The 24,469-nt window shown below is 53.2% G+C and overlaps 1 protein-coding gene across 1 annotated transcript; it reads left to right on the forward strand.

Moving 5' to 3' along the window:
- Positions 1-3,753: 3,753 nt before the first annotated feature.
- ZNF541 (zinc finger protein 541) lies at positions 3,754-19,526 on the forward strand. Its single transcript, XM_040252428.1, has 15 exons — positions 3,754-4,060; positions 4,146-4,389; positions 6,165-7,986; positions 10,165-10,223; positions 10,471-10,630; positions 10,783-10,950; positions 11,658-11,997; positions 14,792-14,855; positions 15,465-15,607; positions 15,991-16,094; positions 16,240-16,315; positions 16,811-16,899; positions 18,202-18,342; positions 18,548-18,729; positions 18,847-19,526. The coding sequence occupies exons 1-15, from the start codon at positions 3,754-3,756 to the stop codon at positions 19,013-19,015; spliced, it is 4,068 nt and encodes a 1,355-aa protein (XP_040108362.1). The 3' UTR covers positions 19,016-19,526.
- The last annotated feature ends 4,943 nt before the right edge of the window (positions 19,527-24,469 follow it).

Here is a 24,469-nt window from a genome sequence, read left to right on the forward strand (position 1 = left end):
CAACTTTGGAACTGGCAGAGAAATCCCCTTTGTCCTGGAATATAAACCTCTGTAATCCACATTCTCTTGTCTGCAATTTAGAATCCCCAAAAGCTCTGAGAATGCTGAGGTGGCTGCAACCTCATTTGGTGGCCGTACCTGAACTCACACATTGCTCTTCGCTGTCTTTATTTCATTTACTCTGAGTGGTCAGGGTGTAGGGGTGGTAGTTTAGCCACTAAGTCAGATCTGACTCTTGTGACCCCCTGGACTGTAGCCCGCCAGGCTCCTCTGTCCCTGGGATTCTCCAGGCAAGAATACTGGAGTGGGTTGCCATTTCCTTCTCCAGGGGATCTTCCCGACCCAGGGATCGAACCCGGGTCTCCTGCATTGCAGGCAGATTCTTTACCAACTGAGCTGCAAGGGAAGCCCGGTGGTCAAGGTATCGATGAGGAAAGAGTGATGTGGTCACCAGGTGCTGCCCGGGGCCCCCGGGGGTTGGTCACCCTGTGGCATACGCATTGCTTTACCTTTCTAACTGCCCCCCCTACCCCAGATTCTGAATTCTGAGACTCACTTGGGCCCCTGAGTTCTGGTGCAGGATTTCTGACCTGCACTGAGCCTTAATTCAAGGGCCCGCAGTAGGCTACTTACACAGACACACAGGTGGACACGTAGTGTGACACTCAGACGCTGAGGGTGCAACTGTTCTGTTACATTGCATCATGAAAAGTTTAAAAACAACAGACACTTATGGCCTAGGAAACTAGACCCAAACTCCAGTTTTTCTAGGATCCACTCCATTTGTTATCAGTGAGTCATCAAGTGTTTATTAAATGTCTCACTATGGACAGAATTACTCTTGATAGCTCAGAACAACCCAAATACCCACCCACAGATGAATGGATGGAGAAAATCCGGACAGTGGAATAGTGTTCATCCATAAACGGGAATAAAGTGATGATTCATGCCCCAGGCGGGGATCAAACTCAGAAATGCTCTGCTTAGTGAAAGAAGCCAGGAAGAAAAGGCTGCATATTAGTTGATGCCATTTATAGGCAATAGATGACCTTCTACATACTTTGTTGGCATGTGTCCTAATTTCTTTGTTGAAAAACTGGACATTTTGATCATTATAATGTGGTGGCTCTGGTAATCAGATCCCCCATTCTAGGCTTTGCTGATGCCCACTGTGTGTTGTAATTAGTGGCTTTTCTGGGCTCTTTTTATAAGGACTGTACTTTTGGTCATGTGTGGTCAGTGAAGTCTCTCTTCTGTTAGTTGAGAGATTTGACAGAGATTCCCTTCAGCTGTCCAAAGGGAATACAACCAAACAAACCCCACCTCAGGCAGCTCGTAGCCTTTGCAGCTGGGCTCTGGGTGAGAGCTGAGACGGGCCTTTGACGTTCCGCAGGCAGTTCACAACTCTGCTCCCACGTTAACTTCCTGCTTGCACAGAACCCAGGTCAGCCGGCAGTGACAGCTAGAGCCTTCTCAGGCCTTTGCTGAGCGGCTGGCCCGCCCTGGGCATGCAGCCTTCGAGATTCCCTGGAACATGGAATGTGTGAAAGGTTTTGTTTTGTTTTTTTAAATCAGCAGAAGTCCACGGTTTGCCTTCGGGCCCACGCCTTGTGTTGGGTAGCTCTGTAGGTTCTGACTTACATGTGATGTCGTGTATCTCCTGTTACAGTACCCTGGAGAAGGAAATGGCAACCCACTCCAGTATTCTTGCCTGGAGAATCCCATGGATGGAGGAGCTTGGTGGGCTCCAGTCCACGGGTCGCAAAGAGTCAGACACGACTGAGGACTTCACTTTCATTTTCACTCTGAAAATCCTCCCCTGCTTCATCTCTTCTTCCCTCTTTTCTGTCCCAGAACCATGGCCACCACAGATCGTTTTAACGTCTCTTTATAGTTTTGCCTTTTCCAGAATATCATGTAGTTGGAATCATAGAATGTACTGTCTTTTCAGACTGGCTTCCTTCACTTAGCAATACGCATTTAAGCTGCTTTCTTCCATGTCTTTTTGTAGCTTACTCGCTCCTGGCTTTTTGTTGATGGATGACATCCCATTAAATGACTAACTACAGTTTATCCACTCCCCTGTTGAGAGACATCTTGGTTACTTCCTGTTTGGGGCAGTCATGAATAAAGATGCTCTAAGTTTTTGGCTCATTGGAATGGATATCTAGGCATGGGATGGCTGGATCGTATGGTGAGACCATGGTTTATGTTTAGCTTTCTAAGAAACTACCCGTGCAGAAGGACTGTCCTGGCGGCTCAGCAGTAAAGAGTCCACCTGCAGTGCAGGAGTCACGGGAGCCGTGGTTTCGATCCCTGGGTCGGGAAGATCCCCTGGAGAAGGGCATGGCAACCCTCTCCGGTATTCTTGCCTGGAGAATCCCATGGACAGAGAGGCCTGGTGGGCTACAGTCCATGGGGTCACAAAGAGTCAGACACGACTGAAGTGACTTTGCACACACACCAGTGCCGAAGCCTCTCGAAGCCCTTTTCCCCCAGAGCATCTCACTCTCCTTTCCTCCCGGCCTCAATAGTGTCTGCGGTCAGTCTCGGTTGAATATCCTGTGCCCTTGGCTGCAGTGTCTGGTTCCTTGCCTTGAGTGTAGTTGACAGACACCTTCTCCGTTTCCACTCTGCTCTGAGCGAGTTCTGAGTTAGAACCTTGCATTTCTAGAAGTTTCATTTCTTCCTTTTTAAAAGCACCCCTGCCCCTTGTGTCTTTTTCTTTTCTCTACTAGGTTTTGTTGTCTCTCATCCTGTTGTTAACTAGTTCTTGGAATGCCTCTCTAGACTTGTGCATAGGGTTTTTTTCTTTTAATTAATTTATTTTTCCTGTGAGTGGCTTGACTCTTCCAGGGCCTCAGCTCTTCCCTGTGAACTCAAGGACCGGTTTCCCCTTCCATCTGTCTGTTACAGCCTCCAGGATAGTGCTCTCTAATAGAAATATAATATGAGCCAGATAATGTAATTCAAAGCAATCTCATAACCATGTTAGAAAATAAAAATAGGTAGGTGAAATTAGTTTTAATAACATATTTAAGCCAGTAGATCCAAAATGCTTTGATTTCAATGTGTAATCAATATGAAAATGAGTTATTTTTGGTACTGAGTCTTCCAAATCCAGTATGTAAATTACACTCACCGCAGGTCTCAGTTTGCGGCCACATTTTCAAGTGCTTCATCACCACCTGTCACTCCCTGGTGGACGTCATATTGGAGGATAGCTCTAGGCCCCATATAGGAGACTGACTTCACCTTGGGCCCACTCGTGGGCCAACTCACACCTCTGGCTTTGGGTTTCTTCATTGTTGCTGGCACCTGGGGTCTTACCTGTCTCTTGAGCCTGGCTCTCTACTAAAAATTGTCTTGTATCTCATGAGTTTATAGCTGGAGAAAGAGATCAGTTCAGTCCATCATGTCGCCAAAACCTTTTTAATTTACTCCTTACAACAGTCTCATGATGGAGATATTCTTATGCTGAATTTAGAGATGAGGAGGCTAGGGCTCATGGTGCTTGAGTGCCCAAGGTCACATGGCTGCTGAGTGGCAGAGAACAGACTCCAATACGCATCTGTGTGAATTCCAAGTCCACACTCTGTCCCCCGTGCACGTTGGCTTCTCGTAACTGTGATTCTTCCTCGTTCGTTCTCAGGAATTAGACACCATCAAGGCCTGCTGTCTCCTCCCTGACTCCACACACAGCCCTGCTTGTCTGGAGAGTAGCTCTTGGCTGAGCCCTGGTGGTGGAGAGCCATGGACCAGTACAGCCTGGAGGATGAGGGTGCCCTTCCCTCCGAGATGCACCTCCCTTCGTATCCCGAGAAACATGCGCTCACCTGCAGCGACGCCGTTAACCGGGACCTGGGGCCTGGCACACGGGACCTGCTCTACAGTGGCCTGAGAGGTCTGGAGCTGGACCCCAGCTTCCCAGCACCAGACACGTCCAGCGAGCCGCTGGAGGACAACCTGGACACCCTGTCCCTGTACTCAGGGAAGGACAGTGACTCCACGAAGCTGCTGGAGGAGTATATAGATCCCGAGTCTCAGACTTCCTTACAAGGTGAGGTTGTGCCCCCGGGGCCGGGGCCTGGTGGGCTGTGGAGGTCCCTGGAGGTCTAGAGCCTGTGCCTTCTCCCTCCGTCTAGACCTGGGGCTGGGCGCCCTCAAGGTGCCCAAAGAGGCGGATGAAGGAGGCCGGGCCACCTCGGGGAGCGCGCGGAAAGGCAAGCGGCAGCATAGCTCCCCGCAGAACACGCTCCTGGACTGCAGCCTCTGCGGGAAGGTGTTCAGCAGCGCCAGCTCCCTGAGCAAGCACTACCTGACGCACAGCCAGGAGAGGAAGCACGTGTGCAAGATCTGCAGCAAGGCCTTCAAGCGACAGGACCACCTGTGCGTAGGAGCCGGGTCAGGACGTCTGCTCAGGGGGCTGGGGGCGCGCCTGGGCCTCAGCACCCCTCCCATCAGCCCACACCCCACGCTGTCGAGGCCCCCAGGGGTGTGCAACCTGTGCTCAGACGCAGACTGGTCTTGAGCTGCCAGGGTTCCTGGGGCCAGACCCACAGGGCCCCAGCCCCCAAATCCACTCCAGAGAGGAGAGTGCTGCTGTGATTGGCAGACGGGACCCCTGTGGTTTAAAGACACACCCCAGGGGCAGTTTTGTTCTGGAGGGAATTGGGCTAACTCTGTGCAGAAAGATTTGGAGCAGGTGCCTGAAGAGAACAGATCTGTGCTCTGTGAGGGGTATGCATCGGGATAAGAGGCTGTGAGAGGCTATGAAATGCTTGGAATGTTCACTCTCCCTTTTTTTTTTAAATTCTTGATTTTAAAAAGCAAGCCCAGTGTAAGAGCAGAATTACCTTTGTTCTTCATATCTTAGAAATGATAAGGTTTTCTTGCTGCTGAGGAAGGAAAGACAGACTTTCAAACAGAAAGACTTGCAAGTGGGAAGGATGATCCGTCACCTTTTGATAGCATGCCCAGGCTTGCCAGGAGAGACACTGGTAAAGAATCTGCCTGCCAGTGCAAGAGACATAGGTTCAGTCCCTGGGTAGGGAAGATCCCCTGGAGGAGGGAATGGCTACCCACTCCAGTATTCTTGCTGGGAAGATCCTATGGACAGAGGAGCCTGGCGGGCTGCAGTCCATGGGGTCACAAATGGTCGGACATGACTGAGTGGCTGAGGAGCACAGCCTGCGCAGAGTATCAGTGAACCCCACTTTCATTCTGTCCTCGCTGCCTAACCCCCTGCCCCCCCACCAGGGATAGGAAGCGATTTGCTCATGTCACAGGAAGGTAACAGTTAGGGCTAGGAAGTGGGTCTCTTGATCCCTTCTCTGCTGCTTCCCTCAGATGGAAGCTAAGGGTCCACCTTTCGGGGCAGAATTTCTTTATTTATTGTGCCACGTTTATTAGAACCATCCAGAGTAGGACTGCTGGGAACCCAGAGGATGATTTACCCATTTGCTGATTTCTGTAATAAATTAATATAGATACAAGTGTGATATAAGACATTTGTATTCATCCATATTTGCAGAAATTATAGGCAAATTTGGCTGTTTTCTAGAGAGTCTTTACTGACTGGGCATCTGTAATTTTTACTTTTTGTTTTGCAATGGGGGTCGCAGGTGGCTCTCTAGAGGCATCCTATGGGAAGGCAGAGACTCCTTTGTTCAAAGAAGGAGCACCCCCAAGTTAACACTTCCTCGAGTGCATTCTCCGAACTCTGTTTCTCAGGGATGCTAAAAGGGGCTCTTTGAAAAAAAGTGATTCTGTGGGCAAATAACTTGGAGAGTTAAACAGGTTCGCTTTATCTACTCTATGGCTTTTCACTTTGCTACTATGAACATCCAAGAAGTAAACAGTGTCTTTTCAAAACTCACTTGCCAGCTGAGCCCAAGTCCTCAGGGAGCAACCCTGGAGACTGGTGTTGCTTTGGGGAACTCTGACTTGGCTCCCACGATTTTTTCTCTGATTAGGGGTTTGCTTAAGGATGAGGGAAAGCGCCCCCATTCCAGATGACTTTGACCTTAGTCCGGGGGGGGGGTCTTTCCTCGTGGGGTCTGAGCCCATTTTCTGCCCTGCTGGCCCCTGGGGACACGCTTGGGTTCGTGTGATGGGCGACCTGCGCCAAGACCCCCCATGACCCTGTCCTTGTGTGCTTCCAGGACCGGACACATGCTCACCCACCAGAAGACCAAGCCCTTCGTGTGCATCGAGCAGGGCTGCAGCAAGAGCTACTGCGACTACCGCTCGCTGCGCCGGCACTACGAGGTCCAGCACGGCCTGTGCATCCTCAAGGAGGTGCCCCCGGAGGAGGAGGCCTGTGGGGACTTGCCCCACATGCACGAGGTAGCAGGCCAGCCCGCGCCATCCGGCCTGAGGTCCCCCGGTCCCCTCCTGCCCAACCGAGACCTCCTGCGCTGCCTCGTGAACAGCATCGTCCACCACAAGATCCCTTCCCCGGGGCCGGCTGGGCCTGCGGACAGCGGCGAGGGGAGGAACGTGGCCTGCTCCTGCCCGTCCTCGTCCGGGTCCTCCTGCTGCGGCCCAGCTGGCGCCCTGGGGACCCTGGGCCCTGATGTTCTCGAGGAGCCGAGGCCCCCACGGAAGGAGCCCGCCGCTGACGTGTTCACGGCCATCCACTCGCGGGCGGCGGAGAGCAGCAGCCCCGACCCAGCCGAGCTCGAGCCACTCCAGCTCTCGTCCTCCCTGGAGGGCTGGCCCGAGGGCGCCCCTCTGCCCTCCTGCCTGCCTGTGTTCCGTGGCCAGACAGTCCCCACCACTGGTTCCCAGCCATCAGGCCACAGTTTCCAGTGGCTCCAGAACCTGTCGGGCTGCCCCAAGAGCAAAGGGAACAGTATGTTTGTCGTCCATAAGCCGCCATCCCGGGAGGGCTCTGAGCCTGGCCCTGGGCTCAGCAGCGCCTCCCCAGTGGGGGAGCCCTCGGCTGGCCTGGGGCCTGGCCCAGAGGACGTGCCGCCCTTCCCTCCCGTGCTCCTGAAGGCTCCTGGGGAGGTCTCAGGAGACCCCAGATTTGCCAGTGCCAGCGGGGATGATGACTGCTGGGCTCCCAAGAAGAGCAAGTTTGACTGCGACTCGTTCCGGTGGCCGAAACCCGGGGACCCGGGCTCGCAGGACCCTGGCTCGAAGCCCAGCAGCCTCTCGTCGGACACCACGCCGCTCTTCCGGCAGCTCTTCCTGAAGTCGCAGGAGTCCCTGGTGAGCCACGAGCAGATGCAGGTGTTCCAGATGATCACCAAGTCCCAGCGGATCTTCTCCCATGCCCAGGTGGCCTCCGCTGCCTCCCAGCTCCCCACTCCCGATGGCAAGCAGGGCCCCCTGAAGCCCCTGCAGGGGCCATGGCCACAGCAGCCTCCGTCTCTGACGCCCGCTGTTGACTCTCTCCACGCTGGCCCCGTGAACCCTGAGCCAGAGGGCTCCCCAGCCCGCCGGAGAAAACCCACATCCACTTTCCCTAGGGAGGCCTCACCTGGCAGCATAAGCCGGGATGCAAAGGGCGGGCCAAAAGTGGCTGCCGCTCCACCAGCCCTCACAGCATCGTCCCTGGACCCTCCCGGGAACCCAGACATCTCTTCTCTGGCCAAGCAGTTGAGATCCTCAAAAGGGACCTTGGACCTCGGCGATATCTTCTCTCCTGGGGGCCTGCGTCAGACCCAGTTAGGAGGGGACGAGCCATCTGGAACCCACCTCCCAGGGAAGCAGACCCAGGCCGAGAATGGCATGGCCTCCGGGGCCACGAAAGCCGAAAAGGGCCCAGTCTGCTCCCGGGGTGGAGGCTACAGGCTCTTCTCCGGCAACTCCAGAGCACAGCGCTTTTCAGGCTTCCGGAAGGAGAAGGTGAAAATGGATATGTGCTGTGCGGCCTCCCCAAGCCAGGTGGCCATGGCCTCCTTCTCGTCGGCCGGGCCTCCAGCAGACCCCACCAGGGACTCCAAGTCCAAACTGACGATATTCAACAGGATCCAGGTACCAGGGCCATCTCACGGACCTAACCATACCGGAGGCAGAGTCTGGTCGTTACCCATTTCTGGGTTTCTGACTTGTCCAGGCACCTTGTTTAACCTCAGCGATTCCTCAGATGCAGTTGTACAGAGAGGGGGAGGGAGGGTTCAGAGAAGAGGTGGTCCCTCCCATCATCCCCCACCCCGACCCCACTGCACACACGTGAAATGGCTTTCGAGCTGGGAGAGACACTTGGTGACACGTTGCTTCACTACCCGTTCTCTGTTTGCTTCCTCTCTCCCTCTCGCTTCCTTTTGGACCCGCCTCCTTCGCGTCTTCAGAGGATGTAAAGGTAGAGCCCCTCAGCCCTTGACGTTGCTGCGTGAAATGCTGCGTCTGGTCGTGAGTCACAGGTCACGGGTCTGACTTGGCCCCCGCTGCTGGCGGTGTGCTGGTCCGCCCTTGTGGAGCACTCAGGTCCTCCCGCGTGGTGCTCACGAGGTCCCAGGAGTAGAGCGCTCGGCCTCACCTCCTGCCGGCGTTCTGAGGGCCAGCATCCTTCCTGTCAGGCCACAGCTATCTCATCCTCTTCTTTTTTTATTATTTTTGACAGCTTTAATATTTACATGCTGTCTCACCATTTTATTTTTTGAGATTAAGTTTTCAGTTTTATATTTGGTTATTTTATTTTGGCCACAAGGCATGTGGGATGTTAGCTCCCGACCAGGGGTTGCATCCGTGCCCCCTACATTGGAAGCATGCAGTCTTAACCTCTGGACCACCAGCAAGTCCCTGACTCACCATTTAAAAATGTGCCATCCATTGGCTTTTGAGCATGTTTACAAGGCTGTGCACCCTGTATTTCACTGCTCTTTGCCTAAATACTTTGCTCACCCCCAAAAGACACCCCATACCCTTAGCTGTCTGCTGCAGTCTCTCCGTCCCTCCCAGCCCCTGGCGAACATGAGTCCACCTTCTGTTGCCATGGATTTGCGTGTCTTGGACACTTCCTATGGTTGGAATCATACACTGTGTGGCCTTTTGTGTCACTTGCTTCTTCCACTTGGTATGATGTTTTCAGAGTCCATCCGTATTGTAGCATGGATCAGAACTTTTCCTTTGTATTGCTCCGTAATCGTCCATTGTACGCATACACCATGTGGTGTTTGTCCATTTATCAGCTGATGAGCATCTGGGTTGTGTTCACTTCTTGGCCATTGTGATAGTGCTGCCGTTAACATTTGTTATTGTTTAGACATATGTCTTCATTTCTCTTGGGAGATAATACCAGAATTGCTGGATTATAGAGTAATCCTCTCTGTTTCAGAAACTGCCAGACTTTTCGAAAACCCGTCTTACCTTCCCACTCAGAGTCTGAGGGCTCCAGCTTCTCACCAACACTTGTTATCATCCAGCTGTTTCCTTCTAATGCAGCCAACTTAGTGGGTGGGAAGCGATAACCTGATGATGGTTTGATTTGCATTTCCCCGATGGCTAACAGTCTTGAGCATCTTTTTATGTGCTTATTGGCTATTGAGACATCCTCTTTGGTTAAGTGTCTGCTCAGAGACTTTGCCCATTTTTAAGCTGGTTTGTATTATTACTCTTGAGCTGTGAGAATTCCTTATGTATTACAGATACAAGACCCTTACCAGATGCATGATTTGCAACTCTTTTTCTCCCATTGTCTTTTCACTTAAAAAAGTTTATATTATAGTTGATTTACAACACAGTGTTGGTTTCAAGTGTACAGCAAAGTGATTGTCACACATGTACAGATATCCATTACTTTTCAGGTTCTTTTCCTTGAAGGTTATTGCAGGATGCTGAGTCGAGTTCTCTGTGCTGTACAGCAGGTCCTTGTTGGTTACCTGTCTTGTATGTAGTCGTGTGTTTCTGTTAATCCCAAACGCCCTCTCCCCCCCTTTCCCCTTTGGTAACCATAAGTTTGTTTTTGAAGCCTGTGACTTTTCACTTCTTGATGCTATCCTGTGAAGCACAGAAGGTTTAAGTTGTTTTTTTTTTTTTTAAAGAAGGTTTACATTTTGCTGATTTGTTCTGTCTTTGGTTTTGAGTCACCAAGAGACTGCGGCCTCTTCAGGGTCGCTAAGAATCACACCCGTGTTTCCACTAAGCGCCTCACAGCTTTCACTCCTGCACCTCATTTCTGACCTGCTGGCTCAGGTGCGCTTTCATCTCCAGGGTGGAAATATCTACCGGCTCCCCGACCCGGTGAAGGAAGAGAACGTGGCCGGTGGCTGGTAAGTGCTGGAGCCCCTCCCTGCCCGGCCTGGGGAGCTCAGCATCCCCGGGAGTCCCCTGCTGGCTTTGACCTGCCGCCCAGGGGGCGAGCTGTGGGTGCTGCCCTCCTGAAGGGGCGAGCACCAGGCCGTGGGGGCTCGGGGCATCGTCTCCGTTCCTTCAGTTCGCCCAGAGCTGTCAGGGTATCCGGGCTTGGGGATGGAGCCCCATTCTCCCTCTCCCGCCTCCTGACACGTCTCCCCACAGTCACCAGCACAACAGGGCCCCCACAGACTGGGCAGAGCCAAGGAGCACGTACATTTGCAAGAACTGCAGCCAGATGTTCTATACAGAGAAGGGGCTGAACAGCCACATGTGTTTTCACAGCGACCAGTGGCCGTCACCTCGAGGGAAGCAGGATCCACAGGTGAAGGGGCGTGAGGCTGCATTCAGCTTGCCGGAGTTGGGCGGAGGTGGGGGCCTGGCTGGGGGCTGGGAGCCAGGGCGGTGCTCCTCTGGAGGGGCCCTTGCTCCCAACCTGCTCTTTCCCTTAAAGGGCTGTCTCTTCTCTGTGTGCAGGTGTTTGGCATGGAGTTTTGCAAGCCCTCAAGACAGGTGCTGAGGCCAGAAGGGGATGGGCAGAGTCCCCTGGGAGCCAGAAAGTGCCTGGACAACCCAACCACAGCCTCTTTGGGGGTCCCTGTGTCGGTGCCTGTGGCCCCAGCAAACCATCCCCCAGGGAGCAAGGTGGGTTCTGATCAGTCCACCTCCATCCCGCCACTTTCCACCTGCCAGTGGGAGCTGTGGGAAAAGCCCCAAACTCCTGACTCTGGAAGAGCTTAGTTTCAAATCCATTCATTCATTCACCCTCCACTGGACTTTCTCTGTGTCTGACCCTGCGCTGGGGACACTGCAGCAACCACAGCAGCCTGTCTCCTGGGGCTCCCGGCCCAGGGGAGTTGGAGAGCCCCCGTCCGCAGACAGTGACACCCAGAGTGGGCTGGGCTGGGCTGGGAGGGGAGCTTGGGAGCTGTGGGAGCCCCGAGGGGGCACCAGAGACCAGCTAGAGCAGGCCAGGGAGGACTTCCTGGAGGAGGGTTCTTAGAGCTGAGATCTGGAAGACGAGAAGGAGTAAGATGGGGGTGGGGGGGCAGATTGCATGGAGGTGAGAGAGCATACTGAGTTGCACCATCAGTGAGTTTCCAAAATGGTCTGAGGGAGGGCCTTTCCTTGGGGGTGTGGATGCACGAGAAGGCTCCAGCTCCGCGCACTGCCCAGCTCAGGGTCTGGGGTCTGGCACAGGTGTGGTGGCCCTGCCCGGCCTCCTCTGCTGAGGGCTGTGGGCACAGTCAGGCCGGGCATGCGTCTGTGGTCGCTACCTGTCCCGCTCTCCTGGCGTCTTGAGGCCTGAGCTTGGGGCAGGTGGCCTCAGGTAACCCCTCGGGGTTCTGAAGCCTATTCTTGTCCAGGGACAGGAGAAGGGCGGGGACGAGAGAAACAGCAAGGAGAACAGCCAGCACCGAAAGTGGAAGAAGCGCCCCCAGCCCAAGGCACTGTTCGTCCCTCTTCCGCCCCCCACGTTCGGGCAGCCGGGCCCGGGGGGGTGTCACCAGAGCCGCCTGCACTCTCCCATGTTCCTGGTGGACCGCCTCCTGAAGGGGCTGTTCCAGTGCTCACCCTACACGCCGCCGCCCATGCTCAGCCCCATCCGGGAGGGCTCGGGGCTCTATTTCAACAAGCTCTGTTCCACATCCACTCAGGCCAGCCCGGACAGGCTCATCAGCACCGTGCTCAGTGAGTGAGGCTGATCCCCACCCCCTCCAGCGGTCGCGGCAGGCCAGACCCACCCCTCCGGTAGCATGCGGTCCAGGCCTATGGCCGCATCGGTCTGGTGGTCCCGTTGCTGTTCAGAACTATCCCAGGACCATCTGGGTCCAGCAGCCTTCTAGGTGCTTGTAATTTTGTAGGCAGAAAGAAAACAGGCCATTTAACCTAGCCACCCTTCTTCTGCCTGGTCTTTTGAGTAACTTTTAAACAGCTTTGCTGCTGCTGCTAAGTCACTTCAGTCGTGTCCAACTCTGTGTGACCCCATAGATGGAAGCCCACCAGGCTCCCTAGTCCCTGGGATTCTCCAGGCAAGACCACTGGAGCGGGTTGCCATTTCCTTCTCCAAGGCATGGAAGTGAAAAGTGAAAGGGAAGCTGCTCAGTCATGTCCGCCTCTTTACTGAGATTAATTCACAGATCACAAGAGCCACCCGTTTAAAGTGCACAATGTTTGTGAGAATATTCGTCGGGTTGTGCACCCGTCACACAGTCTGATCCTAAGCACGTTCATCTCCCCAGGAGATGGGCTATATCCACAAGCAGTTACACACAGGCCCCACCGCCCCCGAGCTCCTCAGCCCTGGGCACGGCTCACCTACCGGGCTCCTTTCTCTCTCTATGGGTCTGCCTTCTCTAGACGTTTCGTAGAATTGGTGTCCTGTGATGCGTGACCATCTGTGTCTGGTTTATTCACTTGGAGTAATGTCTGCAGGGTTCACCCCTGTTGTAGTATGCATCAGGGCTTCATTCTTTTTGTGGATGAATGATACTCCATTGTCTGGACAGGTGACCTTTTATTTATCCACTTGTCAGTTGATGAGCATTTGGACTGTTTTTGTCCCTTGGCTATTGCAAAGAGCACTGGTTAAGAACCCTTAGCCATCAGTTTTTGTTGTACCTAAGTTCTGATTTCTCTTGGGTGTATGCCTCAGAGTGGAATTGCTGGTCTATAGGGTAACTGTTTAAGGAACCGCCAGACTGTTTCCCAGACTGTCATTTGACACTTCCACGAGCTCTATATGACAGTTCCTTGTGCTCTTGTGTACCGCAGAGTTTCCTTCTTGAAGGCTGAACGGTGCCCCACTGCAGGCACACACCCCGCTTCCTGCGTGCGTGTAGGTGCCTGTCGGGACACTGTGGTTGTCTCCACATCGTGGCTCCTGTGCATAGGGCTGGAGTGGACATGGGCGTTCAGGTGTCTTTGAGATCTTGACTGCAGTTCTTTGGGATGAATACCCAGAAGTGGGATTGCTGGACCACATGATAGTTCTGCTTTTTGAGATAATTCCATACTATGTAGTCTTTTTTTTTTCTAATTTTTTATTTTATATTGGAATATTTTTTTTTTAATTGGAGTATATATTCAGTTCAGTTCAATTCAGTCGCTCAGTCGTGTCCGACTCTTTGCGACCCCGTGAATTGCAGCACACCAGGCTTCCCTGTCCATCACCAACTCCCGGAGTTCACTCAGACTCACGTCCGTCGAGTCCGTGATGCCATCCAGCCATCTCATCCTCTGTCGTCCCCTTCTCCTCCTGCCCCCAATCCCTCCCAGCATCAGAGTCTTTTCCAATGAGTCAACTCTTCGCATGAGGTGGCCAAAGTATTGGAGTTTCAGCTTCAGCATCATTCCCTCCAAAGAAATCACAGGGCTGATCTCCTTTAGAACGGACTGGTTGGATCTCCTTGCAGTCCAAGGGACTCTCAAGAGTCTTCTCCAACACTACAGTTCAAAAGCATCAATTCTTTGACACTCAGTGTTCTTTATAGCCCAACTCTCACATCCACACATGACTACTGGAAAAACCATAGCCTTGACTAGACGGACCTTTGTTGGCAAAATAATGTCTCTGCTTTTGAATATGCTATCTAGGTTGGTCATAACTTTCCTTCCAAGGAGTAAGCATCTTTTAATTTCATGGCTGCAATCACCATCTGCAGTAATTTTGGTGCCTAAAAAAATAAAGTCTGACACTGTTTCCACTGTTTCCCCATCTATTTGCCACGAAGTGATGGGACCAGATGCCATGATCTTCGTTTTCTGAATGTTGAGCTTTAAGCCAACTTTTTCACTCTCCTCTTTCACTTTCATCAAGAGGCTTTTGAGTTTCTCTTCACTTTCTGCCATAAGGGTGGTGTCATCTGCATATCTGAGGTGATTGATATATTGGAGCATAATTATTTACCATGTTGTTTTAGTTTCAGTTGTTCAGCAAAAGTGGTTTGGTTATCCACTTATCTATTCTTTTTCAGATTCTTCTCCCATAGAGAAGCTCATTGAGTATGGTTCTCTGTGCTGTCCAGTCGGTCCTTGGCTTTCTTTTGTTCTGTTCTATTTGTTGGGCTGCCCCGGGCCTTCCTTGCCGCGTGCGGGCTTTCTCTAGAGGCGCACGCGGGGTCTGCTGGTGTGCAGGCTTCTCACGGCGGTGGCTTCTCTCATTGTGGAGCGCGGCCCCAGGGCGCATGCACTTCAGAAGTTGCAACACGCTGGCTCAGTAGTTGTGGCACACGTGGCATGTGGGATCTTCCCAGATCAGGGGTTGAATCCGTGTCCGCTGCATTGCAAGGTGGATTCTTAACCACTGGATCACCAGGGAAGTCCAGTAGGTCCTTGTTGATTATCTGTTTTATATACAGTAGTGCGTCTATACCATGAAATCTTAAAGAGCCTGCTTTTAGCTGCTCCAGAAAGGCAGTCAGAAAGGGCCTCATGGGTCAGTTGTAGCCAGCCTTTTTGAGGCTCTTCTTTACGTGTTTTCCAGATCCCCTGGATGGCTCTTTTGGCATCTGTGTGGTAAAGGACGACACCAGGATCAGCATTGAACCGTGAGTTGGGACAGACTTAGAACCTGAGGGTCCTTCCAAAATGGGGACGCTCTTACCCTCTGCGCATTCCCGTGTGGCTCTGTCGGCACCTTCATCCGGGGGAAACCAGGTCTAGGAGAGAAGTGCTGGGCTTCTCTGGCTGTCCCCCCAGCATTCCGTCTGTCCAGACATACCATAGTCGGCTCCCTGAGGACAGAAGGCCCAGAATATTGGGGTTCTGGGTAGAACTGCCAGTGGCACAGTGAGACACGCGTGCAGAGCTGTGGACTGCGGCTAGATGAAGGGGCCCTTGGATGTAGGAGCAGGCCAGGTATCAGCACACACCTCCCCTGTCCTAGACCCCAGACAGCTGAGGCCAGAAACCTGGCAATGAAATCGGAGGAAGGAATTGAGCGTCCCGCAGGAGGTTTTTGGAACGCCTGTGTGTGTCTGTCGGGGTAATGGACACTCTGTGTGTCTGAAAGACGGCAGAGGGCATCCACAGAGCAGGGCCGTGGCCCAAGAGCAGGGCTCATGGAGCGTCTCTGCTTTACTTCCCACCTTGGTCACGCATTGTACGTAAGTCTTGTGTGTAAGTCTTGTACACCTGTGGGTGTGTCCTCGTTTCAGACACATCAACATAGGAAGCCGTTTTCAGGCTGAAATTCCAGAGCTCCAGGACAGCTCTTTGGCTGGGATTGATGAGCACATTGCTTCTCTGGTCTGGAAGCCGTGGGGAGATATGATGAGCAACCCGGAAACGCAGGACAGAGGTGGCCAAGACCTTGGGGCCAGGGTCCCAAGGGCCCTCCTCTATCTCCAGAGATTTCTCCTCCCAGTTCCCACCCTGACCAAGAAGCAGTGTGCGGGGGTAGGGGGTTGGAGGGTGGACAGAGGCGGCCTTCAGCACAGTACTGCTCCCGCCTGCGGTCCCTGGCCCACATCCCCTCTCTCCCGGTAGCCGGCAGGCTGCACGGAGCAGGTGCCAGGTCAGAGTTGAGCCCTTCCTCCAGGTCCCTCCCTTCCCTCAGCCTGCCTTTACTAGAGGGAGGTGATGACAAGGAGCCTCTCCCACCCTAATGGTGCCCTCAGGGAGGCCTCTTCCCTGGCTCGCCCTGACCCTCTGTGTCTCCGCTCCCTCCCCTCCTGGAAACAGTAACAGAGCTCTGCAATGTGGCCTGCTCCAGCGTGATGCCCGGCGGGGGCACCAACCTGGAGCTGGCACTGCACTGTCTGCACGAAGCCCAGGGCGATGTCCAGGTGAGGTGCAGGCACCGGGCGGTGAGCAGGTGGGCTGGCTGGGCGTGGCCCTGGGGTGGGCGTGGCTTTAGGGCAGGCTGCCCGGGGTTTCCAAATGAATGAAGGGATGAAGGCAGGCCTCCACCTCCCGTGCCCCCTGTTCCAGGTTGCCCTGGAGACCCTCTTACTCAGAGGACCCCAGAAGCCACGAACTCACCCTCTCGCCAGCTACCGCTACACAGGTGAGTGGAGCACGACTGCTGGCGTGGTGGGGGCCTGGCTGAGGCCCCCGAGGGCCAGTCAGTTTCCACGGCAGAGCGGTGTTGTCTCAGGGTCTCACCTGCCTTCCCAGGAGGGCCTGTCCTCTCTCTGGGGGACTCCATGGGCGCCGTTCTCTAGCTGGTTCCTACCTTCTGTCCACTCATTTCCTCCTGGGCTCTGCCTGGCTGGGACAGGGGTGCCAGGGAGGGCTGGGGGCAGGCACTCGAGCCCCGGAGTCTGCCTGCCCTTGGGCGAGCCACTTAACCAGTGGCTGCCTCAGTTGCGGCATCTGTCAAGTGGGGATGGCAGTAGCCCCTGCCTGCTAAGGTTTCGTGAGGCTTGTAGGAGACCAAGCAAGAAGGGGGCTTAGCAGAGATCCTGGCATCTGATTGGTACTGGGCCACGGCAGCCTGAAGAAGGAGGGGCCGTGACTGTGGTCCCAGAGGAAGAAATGCCCCCCGGCTGTTTCTTGCTAGGTTCAGACATCTGGACCCCCATGGAGAAGAGGCTCTTTAAGAAGGCATTCTGTGCCCACAAGAAGGACTTTAACTTGATACACAAGACGGTAAGCGCACGAAGCAGGCTGGCATAGAGGAGGTTCCCTCACCGCGCTGAGGGGCTAGAGCCGCAGGGCCTGTCGAGAGTGACTCTCCGCTCCTGCTGTGAACGACTGACAACTTTAAAAAGCCGTCACTGAGAACAGCCCCAAACAGTACAGAAAAGAAGCCCGTGTTCAAAACAAAGCCCTCTAGGCCCCAGCCCACTGTCTACTGACTGTAACTTGACAGGCATTTACTGTCCGTACAGTTTACACACATATGTACATTTTCTCAAAAAATGATGAGAGTGTATATTTGATATCCTGCTGATTATCTTGCTCTTTTTTAAAAAACTGGTCCACAAAACTGCACATAATCGAAGTGTAAGATTCGATGTTTTGACATACCTATCCCCGGTGGCTCAGCAGGTAAAGAACCTGCCTGCCAGTGCAGGAGACACAGGAAACGCAGGTTCGATTCCTGGGTCGGGAAAATCCCGTGGAGAAGGGACTAGCAGCCACTCCAGTATACTCACCTGAAGAATCGCATGGACAGAGAAGCCTGGCAGGCCACAGTCCATGGGGTCAAAAGTTCCCTCCTGTGCCTTTGTAACCTCTCCTTCCTGCCATCAACTCCTGTCTGCTTCCTGCCACTGTAAATTAGTTTGCATTTTCTAGAGCTTTATAGAAATGGGAGTAATCACGCAGCATGGGCTCTGCTTTGTCTGGCTTCTTACAGTCAGCATGACAGTCTTGCACTTCATCCACACTGTCGTGTGTGCCAGTAATTCATCAGTTTGCTGAGGAGTATTCCATTGCGTGTCCCCTTCTCTTTTTCAAAAACCGTTCATTCCGGGCTGCACTGGGTCTTCCTTGTGTGGGGGCTTTCTCCAGCTGCAGTCTGTGGGCTTCTCATAGGGGTTTCTGTTGTTGTAGAGCTAGGGCTCTAGGGTGCGAGGGCTTAGCTGCTCCCCAGCATGTGGAATCTTCCCAGACCAGGGATCAAACCTGTATCCCCTGCATTGGCAGGCAGATTCTTAACCACTGGATCACTAAGGAGGTCCCATTGTGTTGCTCAGAGTGTGCAGAGCTTAGCTGGTGTGGGCTCTGGTGGTTTCCTCTCTGAGGCCCTCACCCCTCGGAAGGAGTCTGTGATTCTCTGCCCCTTTAGCAAAGGGGCCCGCCAAGCCATAGCAGGAGAGAGTTCAGGAGGGCTTTCAAAAAGTGGCAGCTGGCCCCCTGAGGGGGAGGGGCTTTAGGGCATCGAGGCCCCACTCACTACTGCTCCTGAGGCGCTGTCCATAGCCGCCTTCTGTCTTCCCCGATCAGATCCAGACAAAGACCGTAGCCCAATGTGTCGAGTATTACTACATCTGGAAAAAAATGATCAAGTTTGACTGCGGCCGAGCCCCAGGGCCAGAAAAGAGAGTCAGGAGGGAGCCAGATGAAGTAGACAGGGCGGAAGCCAAGGTAGGGGGTCTTGGGGCAGGGGGTCTGGAGTTCAGCCCGATCCGGAGGCCTGGTGCCTATCCATTGCTGGGCAGGGGTGGGGGTGCTCCCAGAAGGACGGGCTTTCCATGGGCAATGTTCCCATGGGCTCTGGGTCCGTGCTGGTCCCTTAGCAGGGTGAGGGGGTGGCTCAGCACCCTTTTGCCATCTCTGCCCACCCCTGCAGGCCACTTGCAGTCCTCGGGAGAGACCCAGCCACCGTCCAACCACCGAACTAAAGATAAAGACCAAGAGTTACAGGAGGGAGTCCATCCTCAACTCCAGCCCAAGCTCTGGCCCCAAGCCGAGCCCCGAGGCACCCAGGAGCGTGGAGGGCCAGGGCGCCTTTCCCTGCCGGGAGTGTGAGAGGTACTGGGCTCCCTGGAGGTGCCTGCACCGCCTGCCCTCAGCCCCACTCCATCCTCTCAGGGTCCCCCCGCCCGCCTCCCCCTGCTCTGATCCCCATGTTCTCTGGTGCCTCTGCAGGGTGTTCGATAAGATCAAGAGTCGAAATGCCCACATGAAGCGGCACCGGCTGCAGGACCACGTGGAGCCCATCGTCAGGGTCAAGTGGCCGGTGAAGCCCTTCCAGCTGAAGGAGGAAGAGGAGGAGGAGGAGGAGCTGGGGGCTGACATCGGGCCCCTGCAGTGGTGATTCAGGGCAGGTTGGCAGCGGGGGCAAAGCAGCAAGTCTCCCCAAGGTGCCCCTCTGCCTCCCCCACCGTCCCTGTTGCCAGGGGCCAGCCCAGCTTGCAGACACGGCAGGCAGTGGGTCACGAGCAGGGGACACACGGTCATCTGACCGCCATGAAGGCCCTGCCGCTGTATCGGAGGCTCTATTCTCTTAGGTTCATAGTCTCTCCCCTTCTGTCAGTTCGCCTCTTCCTGGAGCAGTGAGGCTTGGGGAGGGAACAGGTTAGGTCTGGGTAACTCTTCAGTCTTAGCCTCTGTTTCGGGCTTTGGTTACGTTTATTCAGTAGGCCAAGATGTAGAGAATCAGTGGGAATTACCATCAGATCTCCACCACACCAGGGCCCCTCGCAGAGGGTCTCTCTGCATTCTAGATTCTGCCCCTAGTCTTGACGTGACTTGTACGTTGTTAGGTTTGGTTTTTCTTTTTTTGTACGTGTCGACTTGTAAATCTTATTAAATTGGGTTCTTAAGCAGCTCTCTTCTTGCTTCCTCGCCTGTTGATCCCGTGAAGGCTTGAGTCCCTGCCCCTCCAGGAACCACAGAGATGAGTAAGCTGAGTCCCTGCCAGCATTTATTAAGCACCTGCTGTTGTTAGGCCAGACAGTGCCCAGGCCATACAATGGGGACATGGTGACATGGAGGAACGGGGCCCCTCTCCTCACAGAGTTCACAGTTTAGGAGCAGAAGGTAGCAGTGATAAGCCAGCAAAGAGGCCAGTTTAGATATCGATCTCGGATGTGGCTTTGGCCATAGTAACAGAGGAGTTGGCCTAGGTTTAAGCTCTCAGGCCATGTGGTAGTGGTGTGAGCAGCTCTCTTGTGAAGTTCAGGCCTGCCAGCGGTGACCAGCATTGGCAAGAGCAAGGACCCCCTCCTCCTCCACCAGCACCCCAACCTTCAGAGGGCACAGGGCAGACAGCACGTCCCTCCCTGCCTTGCTTCCCTTCTTTAGAGGGAGGAAAGCTTGTGGTGGGGCTTCCCAGGGACATTAGGACATTCTCAGGTGGTGCTAGTGGTAAAGAACCCACCTGCCAGTGCAGAAGACTCGGGAGAGGCCACTTTGATCCTTGAGTTGGAAGATCCCTGGAGAAGGAAATGGCAACCCACTCCAGTATTCTTACCTGGGAAATCCCATGGACAGAGGAGCCTGGCGGGTCCATGGGGTACAGTCCATGGGGTCACAAAGAGTCAGACATGACTGAAAACACACACACACACAGAAACCCCTTGTAGCAGCACCCAGCAGAACTCGCCTCATACCCCCTTGGCCAGGACTGTAGCCCATGTTCTTTCTAAACTGATCCCTGGCAGCAGGAAAGGAAATGGCCACAGTTATCCCGGACACTGGGGATCTGTCTCCAGGCCTGCAAAAAAAACAGTGTTTGCCTCAAGTTCGTTTTCACCCAATCAAAACTGGAATCCTGTTTGCCAGGAAAAGAGGAAGCAGGAATGGCTCCTGTGGAGTCAGACCTTGTGTCCACCCCAAAGTGACACAAGGAAAGGGGCCAAGTCTGAGGGAGTGGCAGGGTGTGGCGGGCGCTGGTGAGTGGATGGGGAGGTGGGGTGTGCAGAGGACGCCACTGAGGCTGAGACCTGGCTTCCAGGCCAGAGCATGAAGCACAGACTGCCCCAGGAACCAGAGGAGGTGGTTCAGAGCTCCAGCTGCCATGTGGAGGTTGTGGTGGGCAAGTCGGGAAGCCAGAAGGCTCTAGGGTGAGATGATGGCCTGGGGTGGGGTAGCAGTGAAGAGAGCCAGGAACACAGGCCTTAAGGATCCGGTTAGAAGCAGACTCAGACTTGGTGATGGGTCACACATCACATGGACAGCTGGTAAGGAAAAGGACAGAACAAGGCTGGCACGGCAGGTTTGGGGGTTGAGCAGCTGAGTAGACACTGTCAACTGAGATGGGGAAGAGGGACCCATTAGAGGATGGACAGCTTCAGGCATGACTGTGTCTGCTGCCTTCTGAGGGACTAGCTGGGGGAACAGGGTAAAGGGTAGTGTCAGGAGACTTCTTGGTGGCTCAGATGGTAAAGAATCTGCCCCCAGTTCAGGACACCCAGGTTCAGTCCCTGGATAGGGAAGATCCTCTGGAGTAGGAAATAACCCATTCCAGTATTCTTGCCTGGAGAGTTTCACGGACAGAGTCTGGCGGGCTACAGTCTGTGGGATCACAAAGAGTCGGACATGACTGAGTGACTAACACACACACAAGGAGACTTCACAGCTCAGTAAATCTGCAAAGGGTGGGAGGGAGGAGAGCAGAGGAGGAAGCTGAGTTTGAAGCAGTGCAGATACTGCAGTTAAGGGAAAGGACCCCGGCATTGGGTGATCCGGGATTGACAGCCTGGCTCCCTGTGCCTCTTTGCCACTTTGGGCAAATTTCACCTCCCCTGTTTGGGTCTCAGTCATCTCCTTCTGTAACTGGGAAATGCCCACCCCCAAGTATCTGTGGATGAGAAAATGGAAATCAGGTATTGGCAGGTGCCCGGTGTGACCTGAGCAGCTGCCACCCATCGAGCGCAGGTGCTGTCGCTGTCATTGTGTGGGTCCCACCTTCTCAAGTGCGGCCCACTGACTGTGGAAATGAAAGTGGCTGGCTTCGTGGTCTGGTGGTATGTTGCTGTGTAACAAATTAAGCTGAAACTTAATGGCTTAAAACAAATGGGAACTTTTACAGTTGCGCTGCTTAGAGGGGCAGGTAACCCAAACTGTTTGTGGTTATCCAGATTCGCCCCCCCCCCCACCACAAATCTTATCTGTGGTCAGAATGCAGTGGCAACCGCAAGTGGTGGTCCCAAAGAGACTCTGAACTTCAGAAGAGAGCCGGGCAAGGTTTCCTGTGCTTTACCTCCCCTCAGCCAAACTCCACCCTCAGAAAAGAGAGTCTTCTTAACCCTGAATTATCTCCACCCTGATCATTTGGGGGTCCTGGAAAAAATGCACATTCTTATGCCCTACCACAGACTTTCATAATCTGAATCATTGGCGGTAGGGCCCTGGGACTTAAAAAAATTTTTAAGAGGCTTTCTTAGTAGAGCAGTTTTTAGATTTATATGAACATTGGGAAAATGCTACAGAGAATTATATGCCCCACACCCAATTTCCCCTCTTACTTTTTTATTTATTAATTTATCTTCGGTTGTGCTGGGTCTTCATTGCTGCAACGGCTTTCTCTAGTTGCAGTGCAAGGGCTTTGTTGCCTCTCAGCATGTGGAATTTTCCCAGACCAGGGATTGAACTTGGGTCGCCTTCACTGGCAGGCAGGTTCTTAACCACTGGACCACCAGAGGAGTCCGCCCTTACACTTATCTGACATTAGTGTATGGCATGTTTGTTACAGTTAATGAGCCAGTATTGCTATGTTTTTATTAACTAAAGTCTATTCTTCAGATTTCGTTAGTTTTTACCCAAGGTCCCTCTTCTGTGCAAGGATGCTCCCTAGACAGGACACCACATTTAGGTTCCTCTCGGTTGTGACAGCTTCTCAGACTTGCTTTGTTTTTGATGACAGTTATGAGGAGATGTGGTCAGGTACTTTGGAGAGTGTGCCTCGGCTAGGGTTAGTCTGATGCTTTCCTCCTGATCAGAGCGTGAGGGAGACGGCAGAGGTGAAGTGCCACTGTCATCACACGTTATTAAGAGTACATAGCATCGGCGTGACTTGTCACTGTTACTGTTAACCTCCGTCACCTGGTTGACAACGTTTGTCAGGCTTCTACACTGTATATGTAGCGCCTCCACCCCCAACACCGTCCTCTGCAGAAGAAAGTCACTGTGCACAGTCTACATGAAGGAGTGGAGTCATGTTCCATCTTGAGAATGGATTATCCACATAAATTATTTGGAATTATGCATGGAATATTTGCTTAGTCTCCACCATTTATTTTTCAGTCATTTATATCAGCATGAGCTCATGGAGATTTTATAGACTGGGTTATAATCCAGGGCTGCTTGTTGCTCAGATTGTTCCATCTTTGACATTGGGAGCTCTTTCAGTTGGCTCTTGTCTCTTTGATATACCTCATCGTGTGTGTGTGTGTGTGTGTGAGAGAGAGAGAGAGAGAGAAAGAGGGAGGGAGGGAGAGAAGGAGATTCATGGTGTGTGTGTGGGGTGGGGTGGGGTGGGGGGTGTGGGGGGTGTGGGAGGGTGGAGGCAGAGAAAGAGATGGAGGCCAGGAGACTTCCCTTCTGGAACTACAAGATGTTCCAGGCCCATCCTGTGCAATGTCCTAGAACCAGCCTTTTATCCAAGGAGCTCTCATTCCTTTTATTGGAGAACAAAGAGTATTAAAAACTAAGATCTGGGCGCTAGATATGGTTGAACCTAAATTTTTAACAGTTTCACTAGCTTTTTTTTTTTTAATGAAACCAGCGTTAGACAACCTCTGCTCCCCTCTGCATACCTCTAAGACATTGCAGGTTCAGTTCATAAATAAAGCCAGTCACATGACTTTCCCTTTGTTTCCCAGTGCATGTAAGTTATGTTTACACTATGTGTGTATGCGTGTCAGTCGTTCAGTTGCATCCGACTCTTTGAGACCCCATGAACTTTAGCCGGCCAGGCTCCTCTGTCCATGTAACTCACCAGGCAAGACTACTTCAGTCTATTAAGGGTGCAGCAGCATTATTTTAGAAATGTATAATTTAAAAATATTTTATTGCTAAAAAATGCTAATCATTATCTGAGCCAGTCTTAATAATAACATCAAAGGTCACCAATCACAGGTCATCCTAACAAGAGTAACAAAAAACTTTAAAATATTGTGAGAATTATTAAACGTGGCACTGAGCCAATGCTGTTTGGGAAACCGCACAGCTCTGAGAGAACTGCTTAATGCAGGTGCCACAAACCTTCAATTTGTTTTTTTTTTTAAAGTGTATCTTGGAAGGGCAAGAAAGCAAAGCACAATAAAATGAGATATGCAGCCTTCTCTGGTCTTCCCAAACCAATTTCAGCATAGGTCGACAGAGGGCGCAACAAAACGGAGACCGCTTTCCTTCTTACCCACTGACGCCTTTCCAAGTGAGAGAGACCTTCAAGAGGTAAAGAGAGGAGGCGGGGACTAAGCTCTGCGCAAAAGAGCTGTCAAACCCAGTCTTCCGGCATGGAGCTATCACGTGACGACTAGGGATCAGCTGACTAGGGTCTAAATTCCGCAGGGAAGTCCGAAGGAGCCGAAGGCTGAAGTTGATTGGTGGAGGAGGAGCAAGCCCCAGGAGGCGGGTCCTTGGCGGTGAGGGCTACGATTGGCTTATGTGGAATCACGTGGGTTATCAACCAGCGCACCAGGAACCCTAAGACAGATATATGCGCATGCGTTAAAAATTGGATCGCTGATTGGAGGCCGTGAATCACGGGGCGGCGTGCCTAGGCTGGAGGGGGCGTGGTCTGCGGTGCGCAGGCCGCGCCACG

Source organism: Oryx dammah, unplaced genomic scaffold, assembly GCF_014754425.2.
Source record: "Oryx dammah isolate SB20612 unplaced genomic scaffold, SCBI_Odam_1.1 HiC_scaffold_13, whole genome shotgun sequence".
NCBI classification, from domain to species: domain Eukaryota; kingdom Metazoa; phylum Chordata; class Mammalia; order Artiodactyla; family Bovidae; genus Oryx; species Oryx dammah.